This window comes from Rhincodon typus, chromosome 23, assembly GCF_021869965.1.
Source record: "Rhincodon typus isolate 14 chromosome 23, sRhiTyp1.1, whole genome shotgun sequence".
Lineage (NCBI taxonomy): Eukaryota > Metazoa > Chordata > Chondrichthyes > Orectolobiformes > Rhincodontidae > Rhincodon > Rhincodon typus.
In genome coordinates, this window is record NC_063354.1 from 659,859 (window position 1) to 683,097 (window position 23,239).

The following is a 23,239-nucleotide window of genomic DNA, read 5'->3' on the forward strand; positions in this document are numbered from 1 at the left end:
ACACATACACACACACACACACACACACTCTGTCTCTCTCCCACACATACACACACACTCTGTCTCTCTCCCACACATACACAGTTAGAGGGGGATATTAGTAATACAAGGGAAGATAGAAAAAAATATATAGTTTGGAGTCCATTTGGTGGCTTTCAAAGTGTCCAGTTTAAACTTGAGGCTAGGGTTGCTTGGATGCTTTAGGCAGTAGCAAATATTGCAGTTATTTTTAAAGTTCTTGACTTCCTGAAGCTGCTTCAAGGGAACCAGATCCATTCCTCTGAGAGAAAGAGAAGTGGAGATAGTAACTTCCCTTTTAATAATATCTCAAAGTTCACAGAACCTCCCTTGAAATACTGGTTCCAGTTTATATTTCCCAAATGTTCTTTTTGGGTGTGTTTGTGGTAGCCATGCTGAAATGTTCCTTTTGTTAATGTCTTCCTGAATTCGTACAAAGTTTAATGGGTGTGGATTGTAGGAACTCTCTCTCTTTTCACATTCCAAGGGAGATTTTTTGGTTCTTTCATCCACCTTGAGGTGTTTTTGCTTGCTGTTTGCAGCTTGCCTTGTCTCGGTCAAATCTGCAAGAGTTCCAACAGTTAAAAGTCTTCAAAACCCTGTCTTGAAAAATCTTCTATTCATGACCTCAGATCTTCCCATGGTGCATTAATTAATGAATTGTGGTCACTTATATCATGTTGGAAAATTGCAGCCAATTTGTGTGCAGCCAAATCCACAAACAGCAATGAGATAATGTTAGAATTAGAATTAGGTTTATTGTCATGCGTACTCGAGTACAGCGAAAAGTTTACAATGGCGCCCCACACTGCACTATCTTAGGTACAAAGTATCTAGGTACAAATCTTGAATACAAAAAGAAAGCAAGTTACATTACCTCAGTTTTTCAATATTATGAGTTAAATAACTGGACTGTCTTTTTTTGGATTATGGTTGAGTGATTATTGTTGGGCTGGACAGTTGTGAAAGCTCGAAGAAAAAAAATAATCAGACTACTGCAGGTGCTGGTAATCTGAATCAAATACAAAGAACAGAGAGACACAGCAAATCTGCAGCATCTGTGAAGAGAGAAACAGGGTTAATGTTTCAAGTCCAGTGATTTTTTTTTTTTTTCTTTTTTTTTCATCAGTTCTGTCAAGACTCGCCTTCTCCTCCTCAAATATTATAGGTTCCTTTCCGCCCACCCCAGTGGACAGCCTGGGCTTCAGGATCGTGTCTGAGAAATGTGCAGTCCTCTTTCAGCACCTACCAGGATTGGGCAGCTGGGAGCGTGAGCATGAGCTCAGATCCATACAATGGAGCTCAGAGCAGAGCGCCTCTCTGTGCGTTATACAAAGAATAATGGACCTTTGACAGTGAGGTGCAAATTTGGAATTGATTCATCTGCACCTGCTGATCTGAAGTGTTTATTGATCAGTTCAATCAACTAAACTAACCACAGGCTAGCTAGCTTAACATCCATCATGAAACCCATTGTCTGGACTCTGCACACAAAAACATGGCCATTTCAGTGAGGTGCCTGTCAGTGAGCATTCCTGTGGGGTTGTAATGCAGTTCGGGCTTAGGAGAAGGAAGAGAAAATGCAAATAAACAAATATAATTAGCAACAAATTGAATCTACTAATCACAGAATTTATGCCACAACAGGTTCAGTCTGTGAGAGAAGTCAAAGCCACCAACCGCGAGTATTCCTTTGAGATAGTTATGAAAAACGGGAAAAGGAAATTGCTGGTAAGTCTGATTGTGTAAGGTTGTGAATTGAGCCGGTGGAGTTAGATAAAACTGTGAGCCTGCTGTATTGTGGATCATATTGGGCAGGTTTTGATATAAGTTAGAGCTTCCTGAACTGTGAGCCCTGAAGCAGCAACCACTGCCAACATTCACTCCATTTTCTCTCCACAGATGCTGCCAGACCTGCTGAGTCTTTCCAGCAATTTCCAGGGATGTGCAGGCTCGATGGATTAGCCATGGGAAATGCAGGGATACAGGGTTAGGATAAGGGGGTAGGTCTAGGTAGGTCTTCAGAGGGTCAGTGTGAATTTGATGGACCAAACAGCCTCTTTCTGCACTGTATGGATTATATGATTGTAAACTGCTGTGTGACCCATTTTAAATAGCTGGAGCTGACTAAACCGTGAGACCTGAGCCTTCGGCTGGAAAACCCTGTGAATGTTCCCTGTCCACCTGCACACCCCAGGAATGAAGCAAGCTGCCCCCCCCTCCACCCCACACCCCCCCTCCCCTTCCACAGGTCACTTCCCTCCCACCCCCCTCTTATGGGTCCTCCTCCCCTATCCCACACTCCCACAATCTCTCCCTGAACTCCCCCCACCACACTCTCTCCATAGGTGAGTCCTCGCATCCCTGCACCACCCTTCACACTCTAACTGCGCCCCCCCCCAATTCTCACAGCTTTCCCCCCGGCCCCCAACCCCATGCCCTTTATGCCTTCTTAACTCCCCATTAACCTGTCCTGTCACCTTCAGGAATCTGTGGGTTCCTCTGAGCTTCCTAATGTCCTGCCATTCATCGAATACCCCCTTGTCCTGTTATGCCCTCCAATGTGCATCACCGCACACTTATTAGGGTCAAGTTCCATCTGCCCATCTGATCAATTCATCTACCCGCCTGACCTCCTTCTGACAAAACTGAGCTGACTATCCCTGTTCAACCCCTGTCTCTCTACATGGAGATTAATTTTGTCCTTCAGAATGCTCTCCAATACTTTCCCCACCACTGATGGGAGTCTCACTGGTCTGTAGATCTATCTCTACCACCTTCTTGTAAAATGGAACCACAATAGCTGTCCTCCAGTCCTCTGGCACCTCTCCTCTGACCAGGCAGCATTTAAAAATTTGGGTCCTGTAATTTCCTCCTTTATCTCCCCCCAGGAAACTGGGATACAACTCATCTGGGCCTTGTCCACTTTTAGCCCTGCCAAAACCTCCTCACTCCCAATGTCAGTCCGCTCAGGAACCTCACAGTCCCTCTTCCTGACATCCTCCTCCTACAGAGTGAAGACAGATGTGAAGTGATTCTACCAATGATCTCCAGCTCCACAAACAGATTACTCTGTTGGTCCCTACTCTTTTACTAGATATTCTTTTCCTCTTGATATACCATCTTGGGATTTTCTCTAATCTTACCCACCAGTGTTTCTCATCCCCATCTTTACTCTCCCCATTACTGTCTAAGGCACTGTTTAAGCACAGAATTTTCTACTCTCCACTAGGGTTTCCATTGATTTGTTCCCTTTGGACCTGTTAAAAATCTTTTTTCCTTCTCACATGCTGAGATTGCTGGAGTTCCCTGGGCTTGTTGCTCCTATATTTCACCCTAAAGGGAAAATGTTGGGCCTGTACTTCCCCCATTTCTATTTTGAAGCCCACCCCAATGTTCTGCTGTAGATTTACCCAGAAGTAGCTGTTCCCAAGTTACTTTGGTAAGATCATGCCTTATTTTAATAAAAATCTGCTTTCCCCCAATCCAAAACCCTTTTTTGTCAACTGTGTTTTTCCTTTTTCATAATTAATGATTGCTTGTTAGTAATCAGGATACTGAGATAAATTGTGCTTTGGTTTACACTTCAAGCTGTTTATGTACCCAGGAACATAGGAACAATGCAAACATTTTAAGGTCGATACCTGATCTTTAAAAACATATCATTAAGCAGATGGTGATTGTTTGAAATGCCAGCAGTTTTTCTGAGACTGCTTTGTTTGTTTACAAATCCTCCCCTGGTCTCCATAATTGCTTCTAACTCTACAACCACCTGAGATTTCTGTTCTCCTCCAATTCTGGCCCCTTGAACGTCCCTGATTTTAATCAATCCACCATTAGCAGCTGTGTTTGCAGCTGCCAAAGCCAGTTGGGCTGGAAATGCCTCCCTAAACCTCTCAGCCTCTCGATCTCCTTCTCCTCCGACACTCCTTAAAATCTACCTCCTCGAGATCATCTGCCTGAGCAGCTTGCTCACATTGTGTTTATAACTCCGAGATGTTTTGCTGTGTTGGACACACCAGAGAAATTCAGGCCATTGTTGTTGCTAAGTGTATGTGAAAGCTTCCCCCTCACTTGTTACAGTTTAGTTTTCATTGTAAGCAAACTTTCAAAGTATTGAGATGGCTTTAGCCATCATTTTGGCTGATGGCTGGTTTTCCTTTTCTTTAACTTAGAGATGCATCGGCTAAATCTGTGTGCAAGCTCGCATACCTGAACTAAGACCAGTCAATTTAGTATAGGTTAGGTGGCCTTGCTACACTTTTTAAAATTCATTTGTGGGATGTGGGCATCACTGGCCAGGCCAGCTTTTATTGCCTGTCCCTAGTTGCCCCTTGAGAAGTGGAGGTGAGCTGCCTTCTTGAACCGTTGCAGTCCACCTGCTGCTTCAATGCCGTTAGGGAGGGAATTCCGGATTTTGACCCAGCAACAGTGAATGAACAGTGATATATTTCCAAGTCAGGATGGTGAGTCACTTGGAGGGGAACTTGCAGGGGGTGGTGTTCCCAAGTATCTACTGCCCTTGTCCTTCCAGATGGAAGTGGTTGTGGGTTTGGAAGGTGCTGTCTGAGGATCTTTGGTAAATTTTGGCAGTGCATCTTTTTACTGAGCGTCGGTGGTGGAAGGAGTGGGATGTTTGTGGATGTGGTGCTAATCAAGCAGCTGCTTTGTCCTGGATAGTATTGAGCTTCTTGAATGTTGTTGGAGCTGCCCCCATCCAGGCAAGTGGGGAGTATTCCATCACACTCCTGACTTGTGCCTTGTAGATGGTGGACAGGCTTTTGGGAGTCAGGAGGTGAGTTGCTCGCTGCAGTATTCCTAGTCTCGGACTTGGTCTTGTGTTAATGTGGCGAGTCCAGATGAGTTTCTGGTCAATGATAACGCCCAGGATGTTGATACTGGGGGATTCAGTGATGGTAACACCATTGAATGTCAAGGGGCGGTGGTTAGATTGTCTCTTATTGGTAATGGCCATAGATTGGCATTTGTGTGACGTGAATGTTACTTGCCACTTGTCAGCCCAAGCCTGGATATTGTCCAGATCTTGTTGCATTTGAACATGGACTGCTTCAGTATCTGAGGAGTCACAAATGGTGCTGAACATTGTGCAAACATCAGCCACCATCCCCACTTCTGACCTTGTGTAGAAACATAGGTAGGAGCAGTGGGAGGCCATTCGGCCCTTCAAGCCTGCTCCATCATTCATCACAATCATGGCTGATTGTCCAAATCAATAGCCTAATCCTGCTTTCTCCCATAACCTTTGATCTCATTCCCCCCAAGTGCTATATCTAGCCGCCTCTCTAATAAATTCAATGTTTTGGCATCAACTACTTCCTGTGGTAAAGAATTCCACAGGCTCACCACTCTTTGGATGAAGAAATGTCTCCTCATCTCTGTCCTAAATGGTCTACCCTGAATCCTCAGATTGTGACCCCTGGTTCTGCACACACCCACCATCGGGAACATCCTCCCTGCATCTACCCTGTCTAGTCCTGTTAGAATTTTATAATTCTCTGAGATCCCCCCCTATTTGTCTGAACTCCAGAGAAAACAATCCAAACCTAGTCAATCTCTCCTCATACATCAGACCCGCCATCCCCACAATCAGCCTGGTAAACCTTCGCTGCATTCCCACGAGAGCAAGAGCATCCTTCCTCAGAAAAGGAGACCAAAACTGTACACAATATTCCAGATGTGGTCTCACCAGGGCCCTGTATAACTGCAACAACACATCCCAGCTCCTGTACTCGAAACCTCTCGCAATGAAGGCCAACATACCATTTGCCTCTTTACCGCCTGCTGCACCTGCATGCTTACCTTCAGCAATTGGTCCACAAGGACACCCAGGACCCACTGCACACTCCCCTCTCCCAATTTACAGCCATTCAGGTACTAATTTGCCTTCTTGTTTTTGCTTCCAAAGTGAATAACCTCACATTTATCCAAATTATACTGCATCTGCCATTGATTTGCCCACTCACCCAACCTGCCCAGATCATGCTGAAGGATCTCTACATCCTCGTCATAATTCACCCTCCCACCCAACTTGGTATCATCTGCAAACTTGGAGATGTTACATTTTGTTCCCTTATCCAAATCATTAATATATATTGTGAATAGCTGGGGTCCCAGCACCGATCCCTGTGCCACCCCACTAGTTACTGCATGCCAATTTGAAAATTGACCCATTAATCCCTACTCTTTGTTTCCTCTCTGCCAACCAGTCCCCTATTCATTTCAATACACTTTCCCCAATCCCATATATGTTTATCTTCCACATTAATCTCTTACGTGAGACTTTATCAAATGCTTTCTGAAAGTCCAAATATACTACATCGACTGACTTCCCCTTGTCAACTCTGAGTCACATCTTCATAGAATCCCAACAGATTTGTCAAGCATGATTTCCCCTGCATAAATCCATGCTGACTGTCTGACCCTGACACTGCTTTCTAAATGCTCCACTATAAAGACCTTGATAATGGATTCGGGAGTTTTCCCCACTACTAATATTAGGCTTATTGGCCCATAATTCTCTGTTTTCTCTCTACCTTCCTTTTTGAATACTGGAGTGACATTAGCCACCCCCCAATCTGCCAGAGTCTATAGAATTCTGGAAGATGATCACTAATGCAGCCACTAATTCTAGAGCCACTTCCTTAAGTACTCTGGGATGTAGATTATCAGGCCCTGGGGATTTATCAGCCTTCAATCCAAACAATTTTCCCAGCACCATTTCCCTGCGAATATTGATCTCCGTCAGTTCTTTCCTCTCACTAAATCTTGCATTCTCCAACAAGTCCAGTATCTGATTGTGTCCTCTTTTGTGAAGATGGAACCACAGTATGTATTCAGTTCCTCAGCCATTTCTTTGTCCCATATTATACATTCCCCTGTTTCTGTCTGTAGGGTATCTACATTTGTCTTTACCAATCTCTTTCTCATCACGTACCTATAGAAACTCTTAACGTCAATCTTTATGTTCCCTGCAAGTTTACTTTTGTACTCTATTTTCCCCTTCTTAATCTATCCCTTGGTCCTTCTTTGAATTCTAAACTGTTCCCAATCCTCGGGCATTATTTTTCTTGGCCAATCTGTATGCTTGTTCCTTGGATCGGATATTATCTCTTATTTCTTTTGTAAACCATGGATCGGCCCTCTGACCCATTTTGCTTTTGTGACAGACAGGAATAAACAGCGTTGTAGTTCCCCATGGGGTGGAGGGAAGGTCATGATGAAGCAGCTGAAGATGTTTGGGCCTAGGACACTACGCTGAGGAACTCCTGCAGAGATGTCCTGGACACTGCCTGCAGTGTGCAGAGATGTGCAGGCTAGGTGGGTTGGCCATGGGAAAACGCAGGGTTAGGGTAGTGGGTGAGTCTGGGTGGGATACTCTTCAGAGGGTCAGTGTGGACTCTATGGGTCGAATGGCCTGGTTCCACACAATAGGGATTCTATGACAAAAATGGAATGGTTCAGTTCTATAGCCCAGACATGAAATCTGCCACATCCTGGTCCTTTGTCTTAGAGGAGCAAAATAATGCTTTTAGCCATTTAGCTCAGGCCTGAGTCACCAGTTAGCAATCAACTAAATTGGACTATGTTTGTATCTTAGACAGCTTCCAGTGATGAGCCATCCTATTACTGATGATAATTATCAGGAAGGATTTAACAGGCTGGGACTCCTTTCTGTACAAAAGAGAAAACTGTGATAGTGATCTTTAAGATTCTCGAGGGGCTTGATCAATATGATGAAGAGTTTGTGGGAGAGACCAGAAATAGCAATTATCAATATCTCTAATCCAATCGGGAATTTGGGAGAAAATTCCTTCCCAGGAGATTGGTGAGAATGTGGAACTCTGTGCTTCAGGAAGGGGTTGAGGTGAGCAGAATCGAAGAATTAGAAAGGAAACTGCACAAACACATGAGGGAGAAAGGAATTGAAGAAGTGAGATGATGCAGGTTGAAAAAGAGTCTCCTGCAGATTATAAACAGTGGCACAGACCAGTTTCTGTGCTGTAAATATGATGTCAGTCAATTGATCTGAGTGGTCAGCTTTGTTCCAGATTTACTGTGCTCAGTCCTCACAGTCAATTCCAGTGCTTTGTCACAGCAATTAAGAAATCTCAACAGGCTCATTTCTTTTGCACCTTGTTGAATCTCCTCTTCTTGTTTCTTGTACCAGGCTGCAGAAAGTTCAGACTTGCGTGCTGTTTGGATGGAGTTCCTGTGGAAGGCCATGCAGCTTCCCGGACCAGGGAAGAAGAATTCAGCGTGTACCTGGTGAGCTTTTCCCAGCAGCAAGTTTTCCTTGTCATCCAGGACCTTAGCCTGGAGTAAACCAGAAAGGATTAGACTTCTGACCAGTCGTTGAACTATTAAGCATAGAGAGAAACTTGTCATTCACCCCTGTACCAGTTCTTAGAAAGAGCTTTCCGATTTTACCAGAGTGCAGTTTCCTTCCCATAACCCCAAAGATTGTTCATCTTCAAAAGCACATCCACTCACCACACTCTCTCGGGGACTGTCTTTCACATTGTAGCAATGAGCCACATAAAATTTTTCTTAACCTGAATTCCCCACTGGTTCATTTACCAAACACCTTAAAGTGCCTCCTCACTTCCCCTCAGGGTTTCTTGCCAATTGTTTCAAAGCTGCTTCTCAACCTGCTGTCCAAAAGAAAATATCCTTGCTCATTTTGAATCCAGAATGAATTGAAAATAAGTATTGGGAAGAAATGATTTATTCTAAATGTTGAATCCTTGGAATAATCCTACAGATGGAGTAATACAGAGAAAACCATTGGGAGAAATTTGAATTGGAGTTGGATGCTGTGGTGGGGAGGTTAGGGACCTAAAGAACCATCAATATCTTGTAATCGGTCACTAATACACACTGAGAGAGGACGTTGTTAAAATCTGTCAGAGATTTCATTGAGAACAGCAGCAATACTTGCTTGATATGGAAATGCTTCCATTCAAAGCAGACATGGATGGAAAAAATGTACCTGATCTAAATCCAATCCCAGAATGAAGGGGCAAACATATCAGAATTTACAATGTGGCAGTAAAGTGACAAAGTGCAGGACCCAGTAAGATGTGAAACTAGGAAAATATACACTTTTCTTCAGCCATCTGTCCATTCTGTTTAAAAAAAATTGTAAGTCTTCAAGATTGGTACAGAGTCTATGTATGTGTGTGAAAGAAAATTATGTTTGAAGGTGCCAATGGTGGAAAGGGGCTTATGCATGTTGTAAAAACACAGATAACACAGTGTGGAGCTGGAGGAACACAGCAGGCCGGGCAGCATCAGAGGAACAGGAAAGTTGACATTTCGGGTCGGGATCCTTCTTCAGAAGTGGGGTCCTGACCCAAAATGTCAACTTTCCTCCTCCTCTGATGCTGCCTGGCCTGCTGTGTTCCTCCAGCTCCACACTGTTGTCTCTGACTCCAGCATCTGCAGCTCTTACTATCTCTTGTAAAGACACACATTGTGTTTTTGAGAGCAAGAGAATTATAGACAGAGATGGATAATGAGAATGTGAGAAAGACTGATTTAAAGAATAATGTGAGAATGTCTGTATGCTTCCGTTTGAGGGAAGCACCGAGACAGGTTGTACACATGAGGAGTGAGATGCCTGTGTTAGGTTGAACTATATTTTTCGTGCAGTGGGAAGTTCTCCTGGTTTGAGAAAGCCTTCACGCTGTATCTCTGCCTCCCATTCCCAGGCATGACATCCCCTGCCTTATTGAACGAGCAGCTTCTCTTTGCGAGGACACAGACAAACTACAGGTTCCGTCGAGGCTGTTCAGGTCCTCAGACCCACTGAGTCATGACTTCATCTCAGCCACCGCACATCTCCACAAATCTCCAGCTGCCCCTCCGGAAACTCTGCTGAAGAAGTGTTCAGACATTTTTGGTCAGTCACAAAGTTCTGATGGAAGAATTGGATGCTGGCTTTGAGACTGAAGTTAATTTGTCAGTGGTTAATTTATTAATGATGGTGTCTGATGTCTAATTGCAGATGAACCTTACTATGTGAACTCTAGTAGTGTAACATTGTCCAGTACCGGGGAGGAGGATGTGGATTATGAAACCATACACTTCTCCAAAGGTAACAGTGTGAATTTCGGGACTGTACAGTGTTTGTTTACTTAATTTGCTGAACTTAATATGAAATTATTTAAGTTAATTGTGCCATTTCCATGGTTCCGTTGGGTTTTGTAAGTGGATTCCTGCTCTCAGTCTGGTTCTTGAAACAGGTCCGAGAGCAGCAAGACGGCAGTGATATCCTCTCCCCACCGGCTCCTCACCATCCCTCCTTTTCCTCAGACTATGCAGATATCTGAGGCTTGTAATAAATCTGAAGGAACACTGAGAGTGGGCTGGAAGCAGGGGAGGGTGTGACAGCTATACCCCTTCCCTCCCCTTCACTCCTCTCCTCCCCCTCACTCCTCACACCCCTCTCTAGGATGTTGCTTCTACACTGGACTCACCAACCAGCTGTAAGTACAAAATGAGCAATGTGTTTAGTATTGCATTGTGGGTCCGTTAGCTCGGTTGGCTGGGACTAACAGCTGATGCGTGACAGAGTAACACTAACAGCGTGAGTTCCATTCCTGCTCCAGATGAGGTCATAACCATGAGGACCCTTATTCTCAACTTCTCCTTCACCTGAGGCATGGTGACCGTCAGGTTAAACCACCACCAGTCATCTCTCTCTCTCTGTAATGAGAGAGCAGCCCCATGGGGCTTAGCTATGTAAAGGCATCATGATAAACTGAGTCAAAATCTGTTTCCTGGAGTGTGTGCTGCCACATTAAGGGCTATTGTAGAAAATTAAAGCTCATGGTATCAGCAGAAATATATTGACAGAAGGTTAGCTGGCTCACAGAAGGATGTTAGGCATAGATGGGTCTTTTCCTGATTGGGAACGTATCAGAGGTAGTGTGCCACAACCATTTAGATAAATGATTTAAATGATGTGACAAAAGGTATGGGAGCTAAATTTACTGTTGACACAAAGATCGGTAGGAAAGTGAGTTGTGAAGATGGATATAGCTTGGGTAAGTGAGTGTGTAAAAATCTGGTAAAGGGAATATGTTGTGGGAAATGTGATAGTGTCCATCTTGAAATTTTAAAAAATATGCTTATTATCTAAATGACAAGAGATTGCAAAGGGATCAGGGTGTCCTAGCATATAAATTGCAAAGAGCTAGTATGCAGATCCAGCAAGTAATTTGGAAAGTTAATAGTGTTTATCATTCATTGTGAGGGGAGTCAAAGGAAAAAAGTGGGAAGTTATGCTTCAGTTATATCGAGCATCGGTGAGGCTACATCTCGAGTACTGTGGATGGTATTGGTCTCCTTATTCAAGGAAGGTGCAAATTTGTTGGAAGAAAATCTGAGATGGTTTACCAAACTAATACATGCAATGAGCAAGCTGTCTTATGAGGAAAGATTGGACAGGCTGAGTTTATATCTGCTGGGTTTTTGAAGAGGCAATTTGATTGAACTGTATAAAATCTTGAGGGGTTTTGACAACGTAGATGAGGAGACAGTGTTATCTCTTGCAGGAGGATCTAACACTGAAGCTCACTGTTTACAAATAAGAGGTCACTCAGTTAAGGTAAAGAAGAGGAATTGTTTTTTTCTCACAGGTGTTTGTGAGTCTTCCTCAAAAAGTGATGGGAAGCAAAGTTTTTTGGCTATTTTTAAGGCAGAGGTTGATAGATTTGTGATAATCACGGGGGTGAAAGACTGCCTGGAGTTAGTAGAAAAATGGAGTAACCAGATCAGCCATGGCCTTATTGAATGGTGGAGCAGGATTGAAGGGCAGAGTGGCCTACTCCTGCTCCTTGTTCATAAGGTTCATCAAATGAAGAGGAACTGCTCCTGTAGTTTATAAGGTCCAGTGGATGTAAACTTTTCAGTTTGTTTCCATAAACCACAATAATCATTGACCAGGTGGCATATTGTAGCACACTCCAGTAAGCAGCTGCTCTGGGCCATTTCCTGATGCTATATTTTACATGCCATTTGCAATTACATAAGGGAATTAGAGATGGTCACTGGAGGTAAGACTTGTGTCCAAATGAATGAATTGCATTCTAAATGAATGGTGGAAGAGACTCAAGGGGCTAAATGACTTCCTCGTATTTCTGGAAGCCTATGTACCTGTTGCTCCCAAAGTCAGCTATCTTAGGGAACTGATAGATATGGGACAACACCTTGAAATTATCAACAGCCTACAATTGGGGTTTCACTGGCAACACCTTCTCTAGGGCCCTGCCAATCTCTCCTCTTGGATTTATTCATGACACCAATATTATTGGGACACTTCCATTTTACATCCATCATTAACACCACTGACCAAACCTTGTTGAGTTGTCACAGTTCCCTCTCCAATAGGCGAGTGGATACAGTCTATCCATTGTACCCTGAAGGTGGCAACGCAGGTCGATAGAGTGGTCAAGGTGGCATACGGCATGCTTTCGTTCATCGGACGGGGTATTGAGTACAAGAGTTGGCAGGTCATGTTACAGTTGTATAGGACTTTGATTCGACCACATTTGGAATACTGCGTACGGTTCTGGTCGCCACATTACGAAAAGAATGTGGATGCTTTGGAGAGGGTGCAGAGGAGGTTCACCAGGATGTTGCCTGGTATGGAGGGTGCTAGCTATGAAGAGAGGTTGAGTAGATTAGGATTATTTACATTAGAAAGATGGAGTTTGAGGGGGGACCTGATTGAGGTCTACAAAATCATGAGAGGTATAGACAGGGTGGATAGCAAGAAGCTTTTTCCCCAGAGTGGGGGACTCAGTTACTAGGGATCATGATTTCAAGGTGAGAGGGGAAAAGTTTAAGGGAGATATGCGTGGAAAGTTCTTTACGCAGAGGGTGGTGGGTGCCTGGAACGCATTGCCAGCAGAGGTGGTAGAGGCAGGCACGATAGCGTCATTTAAGATGTATCTGGACAGATACAGGAATGGGCAGGGAGCAGAGGGATACAGATCCTTGGAAAATAGGTGACAGGCTTAGATAGAGGATCTGGATCGGCGCAGGCTTGGAGGGCCGAAGGGCCTGTTCCTGTGCTGTAACTTTCTTTGTTGTTCTTTGTTCTATCCAAACACGTGCTTTAATCTCGACAGAGGTGAGATCAGAAACTTTTTTTTAACACGGTGAATCATTCTGGTCAGCAATGCACCTGAAAAGAGCAGTAGAGCAGTCTCAATAATATCTTTTCGAAGGTGTGTTCAGGGAAGTGTGCAGGATTATTGCAAGAAAAAACAAGAAAGTGGAACTGATAGGATGGCTCTTTGATAGAGACTGTATAACCATGATGGTCGGCATGGAGTTCAAGAACAGTAAATAGCCCAAGTGACCTGCCTATCTGCTCAATTGCAGCTGCTCTGTTTCTTAACACCTGCCTTATAGCCTGCAATATCCTTTTCCAACAAACATGATGTCTTTATTTGCTGTAGAATTCCATATTCTTAGAATAAGGTTACACCCACCAAGATGAGGGATTTCACAGCCAAGGAATAGCATCCTTCACACTTTCAGAAACCCAGCATTGGATCCGACTCCCTACTGGACCAGGTGTTGTGCTGCCAGCTGCTTCTTGCATGCTATAAAAGATGTCTGACTCGCAGAGCAGAGACCGGGCTGTCCCTGCTGCACTACTCGCATCCGCTTCGGAGTGAGATTCTAATTTGTGTCGAGGTTATTTGGAAATTTGTTGCCCCATGCTCCTAATGACCAGCCGAGGATTATCTAAAAGTGCTATAATGATGATCGTGTGTGTATGGTCAGAGTGACCAGGAAAGGAAGTGCTGAGTGATACAAGGATGAAGGAAGATCAGTGTGAAGCTGTGGCAGTGCGTAAAGGAAAGACATGTTAACTGGGCAGAGAGGAACAAAGAGGAAACAAGCATTCAGGACAAGGAGCTGCAGTTGATATTCTTAGCGAAATGTGCCACCCAGTCACCTTTGTAATGAAATGACATTTATTTGCATTGTAAGACGTTCTTACGAATTCAGTCTGAAGGGTCTAGGCCCGAAACGTCAGCCTTTCTGCTCCTGTGATGCTGCTTGGCCTGCTGTGTTCATCCAGCTCTGCACCTTGCTGTCTTGGAGGTCTGACTAACTGATTCTAGAAATAGAAAATTCTTCTGTTTATCTCAAACCAATGTGGGCTGTGTATTTCTGTGAAACAAAACTGAACTATAAGTGCATTAAACAGCAATAACCTGTTGACTGTGGACTGCTTTGTAGAGAGATTGTTTTTCCCAGATGCAGACAGCTGTTCAAACTGCTGTCATCACTATTTACTGAATAGCTCAATCTGAATAGCTCTTAGGAGTCCAAAAGGATCTGTTCCCACAGAGAGAAAAAAACACCTTATATTTCTACAGGGTTGATCAGGGCCTCTCAACATTCCAAAAACCTTTAAAATCAATGTGGTACTTTGAAAATACCATCACTATTGATAGGTAGGAAATACAGCAGCATATTTATGTATAGCAAGTTCCTACAAATAGCAATGTAATAATGACCAGATAACGAACTGGTTAAGGGATAACTGTTAATCCAGGATTCCAGAGAGACCCATCTTTTCTGACCGGATTCATCTACACAAACATAGCGTCTTATCTACGCTTAACAAATAAGAGATTGTCCTCCCCATCCTGACCGATTGAACCACGTGTGCAGCTGTGAAACACTCCTCTTACTCAACAAACCAGACATTGCATTTAATGTTTGGCTTGATGATCTTTTCTTTCATTTATAGATGTCACATGTAACCAGCTCCCAAATAAAGGGGAGTTGAAGACAGACGTTGCTCGGAGTCCACGGTCTGAGGTTCCTGACAAAGGTACATGTATTAACACTGCCTTTTAAATGGAATTAAAATGTTGTTGCATACCAACATATGAATGAGCCTAGAAATATTTTCCAGCAATTAAAGAAACACTGTAGAGCTACACTTCCAGTCTGCACCAATCTCAAACCACATATAGCAGAGTTATGTTCATTGTACTAAACAAACAAAGGATCTGTGTGCATCATAATTCAATGCAGATAGAAATCTTCATAAATGTACGTGCAGAGTTCAGTACGGTTTACCTAAATGTACATGTGAGTATCTATCAGTCCACACTGGGCTCTATCCATTCTGCATGTACCCATAAGTCTGTGTATATTTCATCTCAATATACACATGGGGTTATGTGTACCTGATTTAAGTATGTACACAGGTCTCTGTATATTATGTACTGATGCAGAGTTCTGCTCCTAAAGCTCTGGAAATTATTCAAGTATATAATGTTGTTATTTAGTCTCAACTGCCCAGGCACCTGCATAAAATGACCCCATTCCTCATCCATTCTTCTTTCCCTCACAAGCAGTTGGCCGCATCGCCACAGCTCCCCTGCTCCACCCCCACCTCCCCACACCCGCCACCCACCCGCCCACCCTCCCCGACCAAGACTGTGGCAGTGCAGCTGAAATCAGCAACTTAGCAGCATGGAGAGGAAAACTTGGTTCCCACAGCCAGAGCATCAGAAACTGTGCTTCCCCTGAGACAGAGAGACAGCGAAAGAGAGAAAAAGAAAGGAGATTCCGATATCCTTAGGCTATTGTAATTTTCTCAGCGGGTCTTTGCAGAGAAATATCGTTAAAGACTTTGTGAGGAGCAAGTGTCTCCTGATCCCTCTGTGGCTGAAGACAGTGGTGGGGGAGAGGGGGAGAACAAGAGGAAGATATTATGTGGTTAATGTTTTTAGTCCCTGATGTATATTCATGACTTTGTCTTTTTTTCTTGTCAGTGAATTGTCAGAGTGGGATTTATGATGTTCCTAAATCCTTTGCGAAGTTAAAGATTGACTCCAGTAAGTAATTGTCTTCCTTTCTGAATCTCCTTCGTACTCCTATCTTGATGGCAGCGATTCCTCCTTTTACAGCAGTTTCAGGAACACCCTCAGCTCCTCACTGTCCAACTGTGACCTCGACAGTGTGTGTGAGTGGGCTATCCCAACAGGGAAGGCATCGCAGCTGAGGCACATTCCATTTATGTGTATTTATTCTATAGTGGTTTCTTGGCACTGCTACCTCTCAGTCCCCCGAAATACCAAGCATGGTACATCTATCATGTCACATCCAATGCAGTGTCTCCAGTGCGGTCAATCCAGTGTGGTGGCATCAAAAAGCCTGGATTGCCAATTTGGAGGAAGTTGTGCTTCAGTTGCAAAGCCTTGATCACACTCCAACAGAGTAACTGCACTGAGTTTTCGAGTCACTGCACCTCCAGTCAGATTTATTGGCCACGAATAGCTGGCAGCACCTTCCCCAGAATATTACAAGGGTTTAAAGAATGGACACAATGTGTAGAAAGTTGGGGAATGGTGCAAGGAACAAAGAGAACAAAGAACAGCACAGCACAGCACATGAATAGGCCCTTCAGCCTTTCTAAATGAACCCCTTGCCTTAACACAGTCCATATCCCTCTATTCCCTTCCTATCACATATGTCAAGATGCCTCTTAAGTGCTGCTATTGTGTCTGCCTCCACTACCACCCCTGGCAGCACATTCCAGGCACTCACCACTCTGTGTAAAAAAAAAAACTTGCCTTTCACATCTCATTTGAACTATTCCCTTTTTACCTTAAACCTATGACCTTAGGAATTGTCATTTCTACCCTGGCAAAGAAGGCTGTGACTATCCATTCTATCCGTGCCTCCGTCATCATTTTGTAAACCTCTGTTAGGTTGCACCTAATCCTTCAATGGACAAACTTGGCTAGTTATCACTTGAACAATCTCTTCTCACAGCTAATACCCTCCAAACAGGCAACGTTCTGGTAAACCGTTTCTGTACCATCTCCAAAGCCTCCACATCCGTCTGGTAGCATGGTGACCAGAACTGTACATATTTCAAATATGGCCTAACTAAAGCTCTATACAGCTGCAACACGACGTGCCAATTTTTATACTTTATGTAGTATAAGAGTATACTTTTACACTGACCAACGTAGGTAAACATGACATACAGCTTCTTGACCATCTTATCCACTTATGTTGCCAATTCCAGGGAAATGTGGACCTGTACAGCTAGATCCCTCGGTATGTTGATGCTCCTAAGGGTTCTGCTATTTACTGTATACTTCCCTCCTGCATTAGATCTCCCAAAATGGATCACCTCATATTTCCGGATTAAACTCCATCTACCATTTCTCTCCCAAGTTTCCAGCCTATCTATATCCTCCTGTATCCTTTGGCAATCCTTCTGACTATCTGCAGCTCTCCAAATCTTTGTGTTGTCCACAAACTTATTCATCAGACCACCTACATTCTCCTCCAAATCATTCATATATGTTACAACAACAAGGGTCCCAGCACCGATCCCTGCAGGACATCACAGGTCACAGATCTCCAGTCAGAAAAACACCCTTCCACTGTTACACTTATTCTTCTATGACCAAGCCAGTTCTGTATCCATCTTACCAACTCGCCAAGGGTCCCATGTGACTTCACCTTTTGTATTAGCCTGCCATTAAGTACCTTGTCAAAGACCTTGCTAAAGTCCATATAGACAACATCTACTCTCCTGCTTTCTTCAATCATCTTTGTCACTTCCTCAAAAAAACTCAATCAAGTTTGTGAGACATGACCTTCCCTACACAAATATTATCACTAATAAGTCCATATTTTTCCAAATGAGTAAATCCTATCCATAAGAAACTTCTCCAATAATTTCCCTACAACTGATGTAAGGCTCACCAGTCTGTAATATTGCAGATTATCCCTGTTGCCCTCTTTAAACAAAGGAATGGCACTGGCAATTCTCCAGTCATCTGAGACCACTCCTGTGACTAAAGAGAATGCAAGGATGTTGCCTGGTATGGAGGGAAGGTCTTATAAGGAAAGGCTGATGGACTTGAGGCTGTTTTCGTTAGAGAGAAGAAGGTTAAGAGGTGACTTAATAGAGACATACAAGATGATCAGAGGATTAGATAGGGTGGACAGTGGGAGCCTTTTTCCTCGGATGGTGATGGCTAGCACGAGGGGACATGGCTTTAAATTGAGGGGTGATAGATATAGGACAGATGTCAGAGGTAGGTTCTTTACTCAGAGAGTAGTAAGGGCGTGGAATGCCCTGCCTGCAAAAATAGTAGACTTGCCAACTTTAAGGGCATTTAAATGGTCATTGGATAAACATATGGATGATAATGGAATAGTTTAGGTTAGATGGGCTTTAGATTGGTTTCACAGGTCAGCGCAACATTGAGGGCCGAAGGGCCTGTACTGCGCTGTAATGTTCTATGTTCTAAAGATTTTATACAAAGCCCCAGCAATTTCCTCACTGACCTCCCTTAGCATTCTGGGATAGACTGCATCAGATCCTGGGGGCTTGTCTACCTTATTGCTTTTTAAAACACCCACTTTTTTATATTGACATGCCCCAAAATATCAATGTACCCCTCCCAAAACTCACCATCAACCATGTCCTTCTCCTTTGTGAATACCAATCTAAAGTATTCATTAAAGTCCTCATCCACTTCCTCTGATCCCACGCATAAATTCCCTCCTCTGTCCTTGAGTGGACCTACCCTTTCCCTAGCCACCCTCTTGCTTGTTGTCCATTCAAAATTCCTTGGGATTTTCTTTAATCCTGTTTGCCAAAGTCATTTCATGGCCCCTTTTAGCCCTCTTAATTCCTCCTAAGAATCTTTTCCAATAATTTCCCTACCACTGATGTAAGGCTCACTAGCCTGTAATTTCCCAGATTATCCCTGTTGTCCTTCTTAAACTAAGGAAGATTGGTTATTCTCCAGTCTGATTGTAAATAAGTTATAATTTATGAGGATAGGTTACATAAACGTATCTGGCATTCCCTGTATTGAGAAGATTGAGGGTGATCAGATCAAGGTTTTTACAATGTTATTGGATTCAGCAGGGTAGATACAGAGAGACTGCTTCCTCTGGTGGGAATCAAAGAAATAAAGCAACATTCGAGTGAGTTTGTTCAATAGTGAAGGTAACCCAAAAGGATTTAGAAATCTGGAGTTATCTCCCACATAAGACTGTAGGGAAGCTAAGGAAGTTGGAACTTTTAGGGTTGAAATGGGTGTGTTAATGTTAGATAAAACTATGGAGGGATAAGGAGCAAAGATATGCCAATGAGTTGAGATGTACAGATCAGGAATGATGGAACTGATTAGTAAAACAGGCTTGAGGAGCTGAGTGCCTTCCTCCTGTCCTAAGAACATTGTAGAACTGTACAATTCCCTGCTCCACCCTTACTGCTTTGTATTGAGAGTGTGACATGGAGGAACTCCATGCCAGAGCAAAGCACTTCGAATGTCCTACTGTTGAGATCCCTATCTCAGCTATGTTGGTGGATTCACATCCCTCTGTACTGCCCTGAAGCTGCAGCAGCATCCATGCTGTCTGAGGAGGACACTCCCACCCATTGCCCTGGAATTGAGGAGTTGGGGGGGTGGGCTGGGGGGCCATGGTACATGGAGTAAGAGGAAACAGTCGTTTGGATGAGGTTAACAGAGAGGTTGGATCAGGGCAATGTGTTGATGTGGTGCACATTGACTTCCAAAAGGTGTTTGAGAAAATGCTACATAACAGCCTTTGCAGCATAATTGCTTTTTGTGAGGTACACTAATAGAATAGACTTGGGCAGACCCATGGTAAACAAAACTTAAAGCAGGGAAGTGTGAAGTAAAATATTTTGATCAGACGAACAAGAAGTGGTAATTAAAAAAGAACAGAAAATTGTAGAAGAAATGTGGGAAAAGAGAGACCTGACCGCATATGTGCACAACTCCCTGGAAACTGAAAAGCAAGTTGAGCAAATGGTTAAAAGGCTGTATGGAATTCTGAGCTATATAAATATAATACAATAAGAAGGAAGTTGTGGTGAAGCTTCATAACAGATGGATTCAGCCTCAACTGGTATATTCTAACTAATTGTGACACTTTAGGGATGATGTGGAGGTATTTGAGAGAGTGCAGGAGAATGGTTCCAGGGACAAGTGATTTCAGTTATATGGATAATTTAGAGAAGCTGGGGCTATTATTCTTTCAGAAGATTGAGAGGAAATATGAGAGTTATTCAAAAACATGAAGGGCCGAGACAGCAAAGAAAGAACCAGTTCTTATTGGTGGAAAGTCAAGAACCAGAGGATTTCAATATAAGATTAATGCCGGCAACAACATGAAGAGAAGCTGTTTGATGCATTGGGTGGTTAGGATCTGGAATGCATTACTTGAAGATGGAGTGGAATCAGATTCAATTGTAGCTTTCAAAGAGAATTGGAAAACATCATGAAAATAAATTGTAAGACAGTGGGGGATAAGGAGGGGAGTGGGACTAGCTGAGATGCCCTTGCCAAGAGCCAGCATGGACATGACAGGCTGAATGGCCTACTTTTGTGTCATCACCCATTCTATATTTCTACACAAATGGAGAGAAGTGGGTGGATGTTGTGAATGTGAACCTTGTGATTCACTCCCAGCTCTGCCACATTTATAGCTATTTGTTCCAGTTTGCTGCTTGTTCTTATTAAAGGGTTAGCTCCTGCTGACACACAAACACTGGCAGCCTGCAGCATTTCACTCTTGCAGCATTTCTTTTTCAGGTGCAGCCAGAATACTGAATGCTCTCAGTCTCCCAGTTCCTTCTTGCTCAGGATACTGTGGTCACTTGTAAGGTTCCCGTGGTTACCTGGTGCAGCTGAAGCTATCTAACCCTGGTATACTTCAGGGAAAACAAAATAATGCAGATGCTGCAAATCTGAATCCCATTCAAACCATACTGGACTCCTAACGTTAATTCTTTCTTTCTGCACAGAGACTGCCAGCTGCTGAGTTGATCTGGCACATTTTGCTTTTGTGCCAGTATGTTTCAGCCTGATGTTTCCTCCATGTAGTTACCAACTGAAATTATCACAAAATTGTTCTCCGAGGGATACCAATAAGTCCATTGTATCTACACTGGCTCTTCAAATGGGCATCATTACCTCATGCCAATCTCCTGCTTTCTCCCCACACTCTTGCAACTATTTTGATCCAATTAATCATTTAATGCCATCTTTCCTGCTTCATTTACTTCTGTAACTCAGAGTGGTTTGGCAATCGCTGTTTTGTTTTTATTTCAGATGTTCAATCTTACACCGATAAACCAGTCACCTCCAGCTCCAATACAGGACTGTTGGATGAAGTAATTTCAGACTGCAGGATTTTGACATGCCACTGGCTGGACTCCATTGAGACACCCCAATGAGTGCAGGATACATTTGGAAACTCCTGTATCTGTCACAATGTAGGTTAGCAACTAACTACAACATTATGCCTATGGTCTGTGCCCATCTACAAACTGTTACCTGAAAGGCAACAGGAACATTATTCAAGGAGATACCCACCCATTTCTATTTTGAACTCCTCAATTTGAACAGAATCCCTACAGCGTGGAAACAGGCCCTTCAGCCCAACAAGTCCACACTGACCCTCAGAGCATCCCACCCAGACCCATCCCCTTGTAACCCACCTAATCTGCACATCCCTGAACGCCACGGGCAATTTCCCATGGTCAATCCACCTAGCCTGCACATCTTTGGATTGTGGGAGGAAACCGGAGACAACTGGAAACCCACACAGACACGGGGAGAATGTGCAAACTCCACACAGACAGTCACCTGAGGCTGGAATTGAACCTGGGTCCTTGGCGCTGTGAGGCAGTAGTGCTAACCACTGAGCCACCGTGCCGCCCCTAATTTGTTTCACTATTCATTGTTTATTAAGCTTTACTGAATCACCCATGTGCTCACTGATCAGCATTGATTCCCAGTCCAGCAATGCCACATTATGCTTATTGCAAATCCTTCCATAGGCTCACCTCTCTCTATCTCTGTAGTCTCCTTCAACCTCACAACCTTCTCTCCTCTAATTCTGGCATCTTAATATTCCTGATTTTAATCACTCCACCATTAATGGTGATGTCCACAACTATCCGGACCCTAAATGTCTTTAAGATGCTCTTTATGGACCAACCATTTGATCATGTGCCCTAATATTACCATTTGTGGATTGATATGAAATTTTATTTGATAAAATTCCTGGGAAGGCAATGGGCTCGGTTTGCAACGCCAGAACTAGCTAGGATCCAATTAACTGGGGATTTCCCTAACGTGTCTCAGCCGCACACTGAAATAGAGAATTAGTCAGGTCTGTAATTCTAATTAATGATTGTTATAAACAGACTAATGTATCAATATTGAATATGTTTCCTTGTTTCCCCCCTCCCACCCCACAATAGGAATTCATCTATTCCAACCTAATACCAATTCCAGACTGGAGAGACAAAAGGAGTTCCTACAAGAAACAAACGAAACAGCACAAAAGTACCTTCCACCTTATTTGATTGTGTAACCAAGGAGGAGGAACACACAGTCGTGCATCATTTTTATTGTCTTTATTACATGCTGAAAATATCACCTAGGTAACTACGTTGTGTACAAAGTCACTCAAGCACGCATGGAATATGTTGTAAATCAGTAATATTCAAGGAAATAATGTTTCACACAATTTGAGAGAGCCTCTGTTTCGACAATTGCTAAACTGCAAGTGTTCATGGCACATTTGAATTTGTTGTATAATATTAATTTGCCCAGTATAATGTTAAAACACTTGAGAAAATACATTTATATTAATGGTGAACCTCCTCTTTATGTGGTGGAGCTTGTTATTCAGTAATCCCATGCCAGAAGGTAACATTTTGAACAAAAGTAAATTGGAACTCTGTGTCTGCTTTATACAACTGACCATAAAATTCAGACTATTAGTTGCATCTGTGCATACACTGCTTCCTGTTTAAGTTAGGCCAGAGTACATGTTGCTGCTTTTTATAATTTACAGCAGTTGGCAGAATTCAGTGATACACAGGATTCTCTTATGAAATTTTGACCAATTTTCTTCCAACCACTCCTAAAGGTGCTGGTCCCTGTCTCAGGATTGTTCTATCTTGCTATTCCTCATCCAAGTAACCACTCTTCATGCTTATTCCTAGACAATGGGTCAGGTATTTGGCCATGAGGGCATCACAGACACTGGCCTGCACCTGTATTTCCAGCAGAGGTCGCTGGGTACTGTGATTTATTCTCCTTGTCCTCCAGATCAGGAAGGTCAGAAATCACACGACACC

General features: G+C 43.3%; 1 protein-coding gene across 1 annotated transcript in view; it reads left to right on the forward strand.

Moving 5' to 3' along the window:
- The window catches only part of LOC109938231, a 33,940-nt gene extending 10,780 nt beyond the window's left edge, over positions 1-23,160 (forward strand). Inside the window, exons 4-11 of the mRNA XM_048610723.1 lie at positions 1,666-1,749; positions 8,207-8,304; positions 9,750-9,940; positions 10,046-10,135; positions 14,819-14,902; positions 15,855-15,917; positions 21,198-21,361; positions 22,355-23,160. Coding sequence (XP_048466680.1) covers positions 1,666-1,749; positions 8,207-8,304; positions 9,750-9,940; positions 10,046-10,135; positions 14,819-14,902; positions 15,855-15,917; positions 21,198-21,322 — 735 coding nt within the window. The 3' untranslated portion in view covers positions 21,323-21,361; positions 22,355-23,160. The remainder of the gene's footprint in view (positions 1-1,665; positions 1,750-8,206; positions 8,305-9,749; positions 9,941-10,045; positions 10,136-14,818; positions 14,903-15,854; positions 15,918-21,197; positions 21,362-22,354) is intronic.
- Positions 23,161-23,239: the final 79 nt, after the last annotated feature.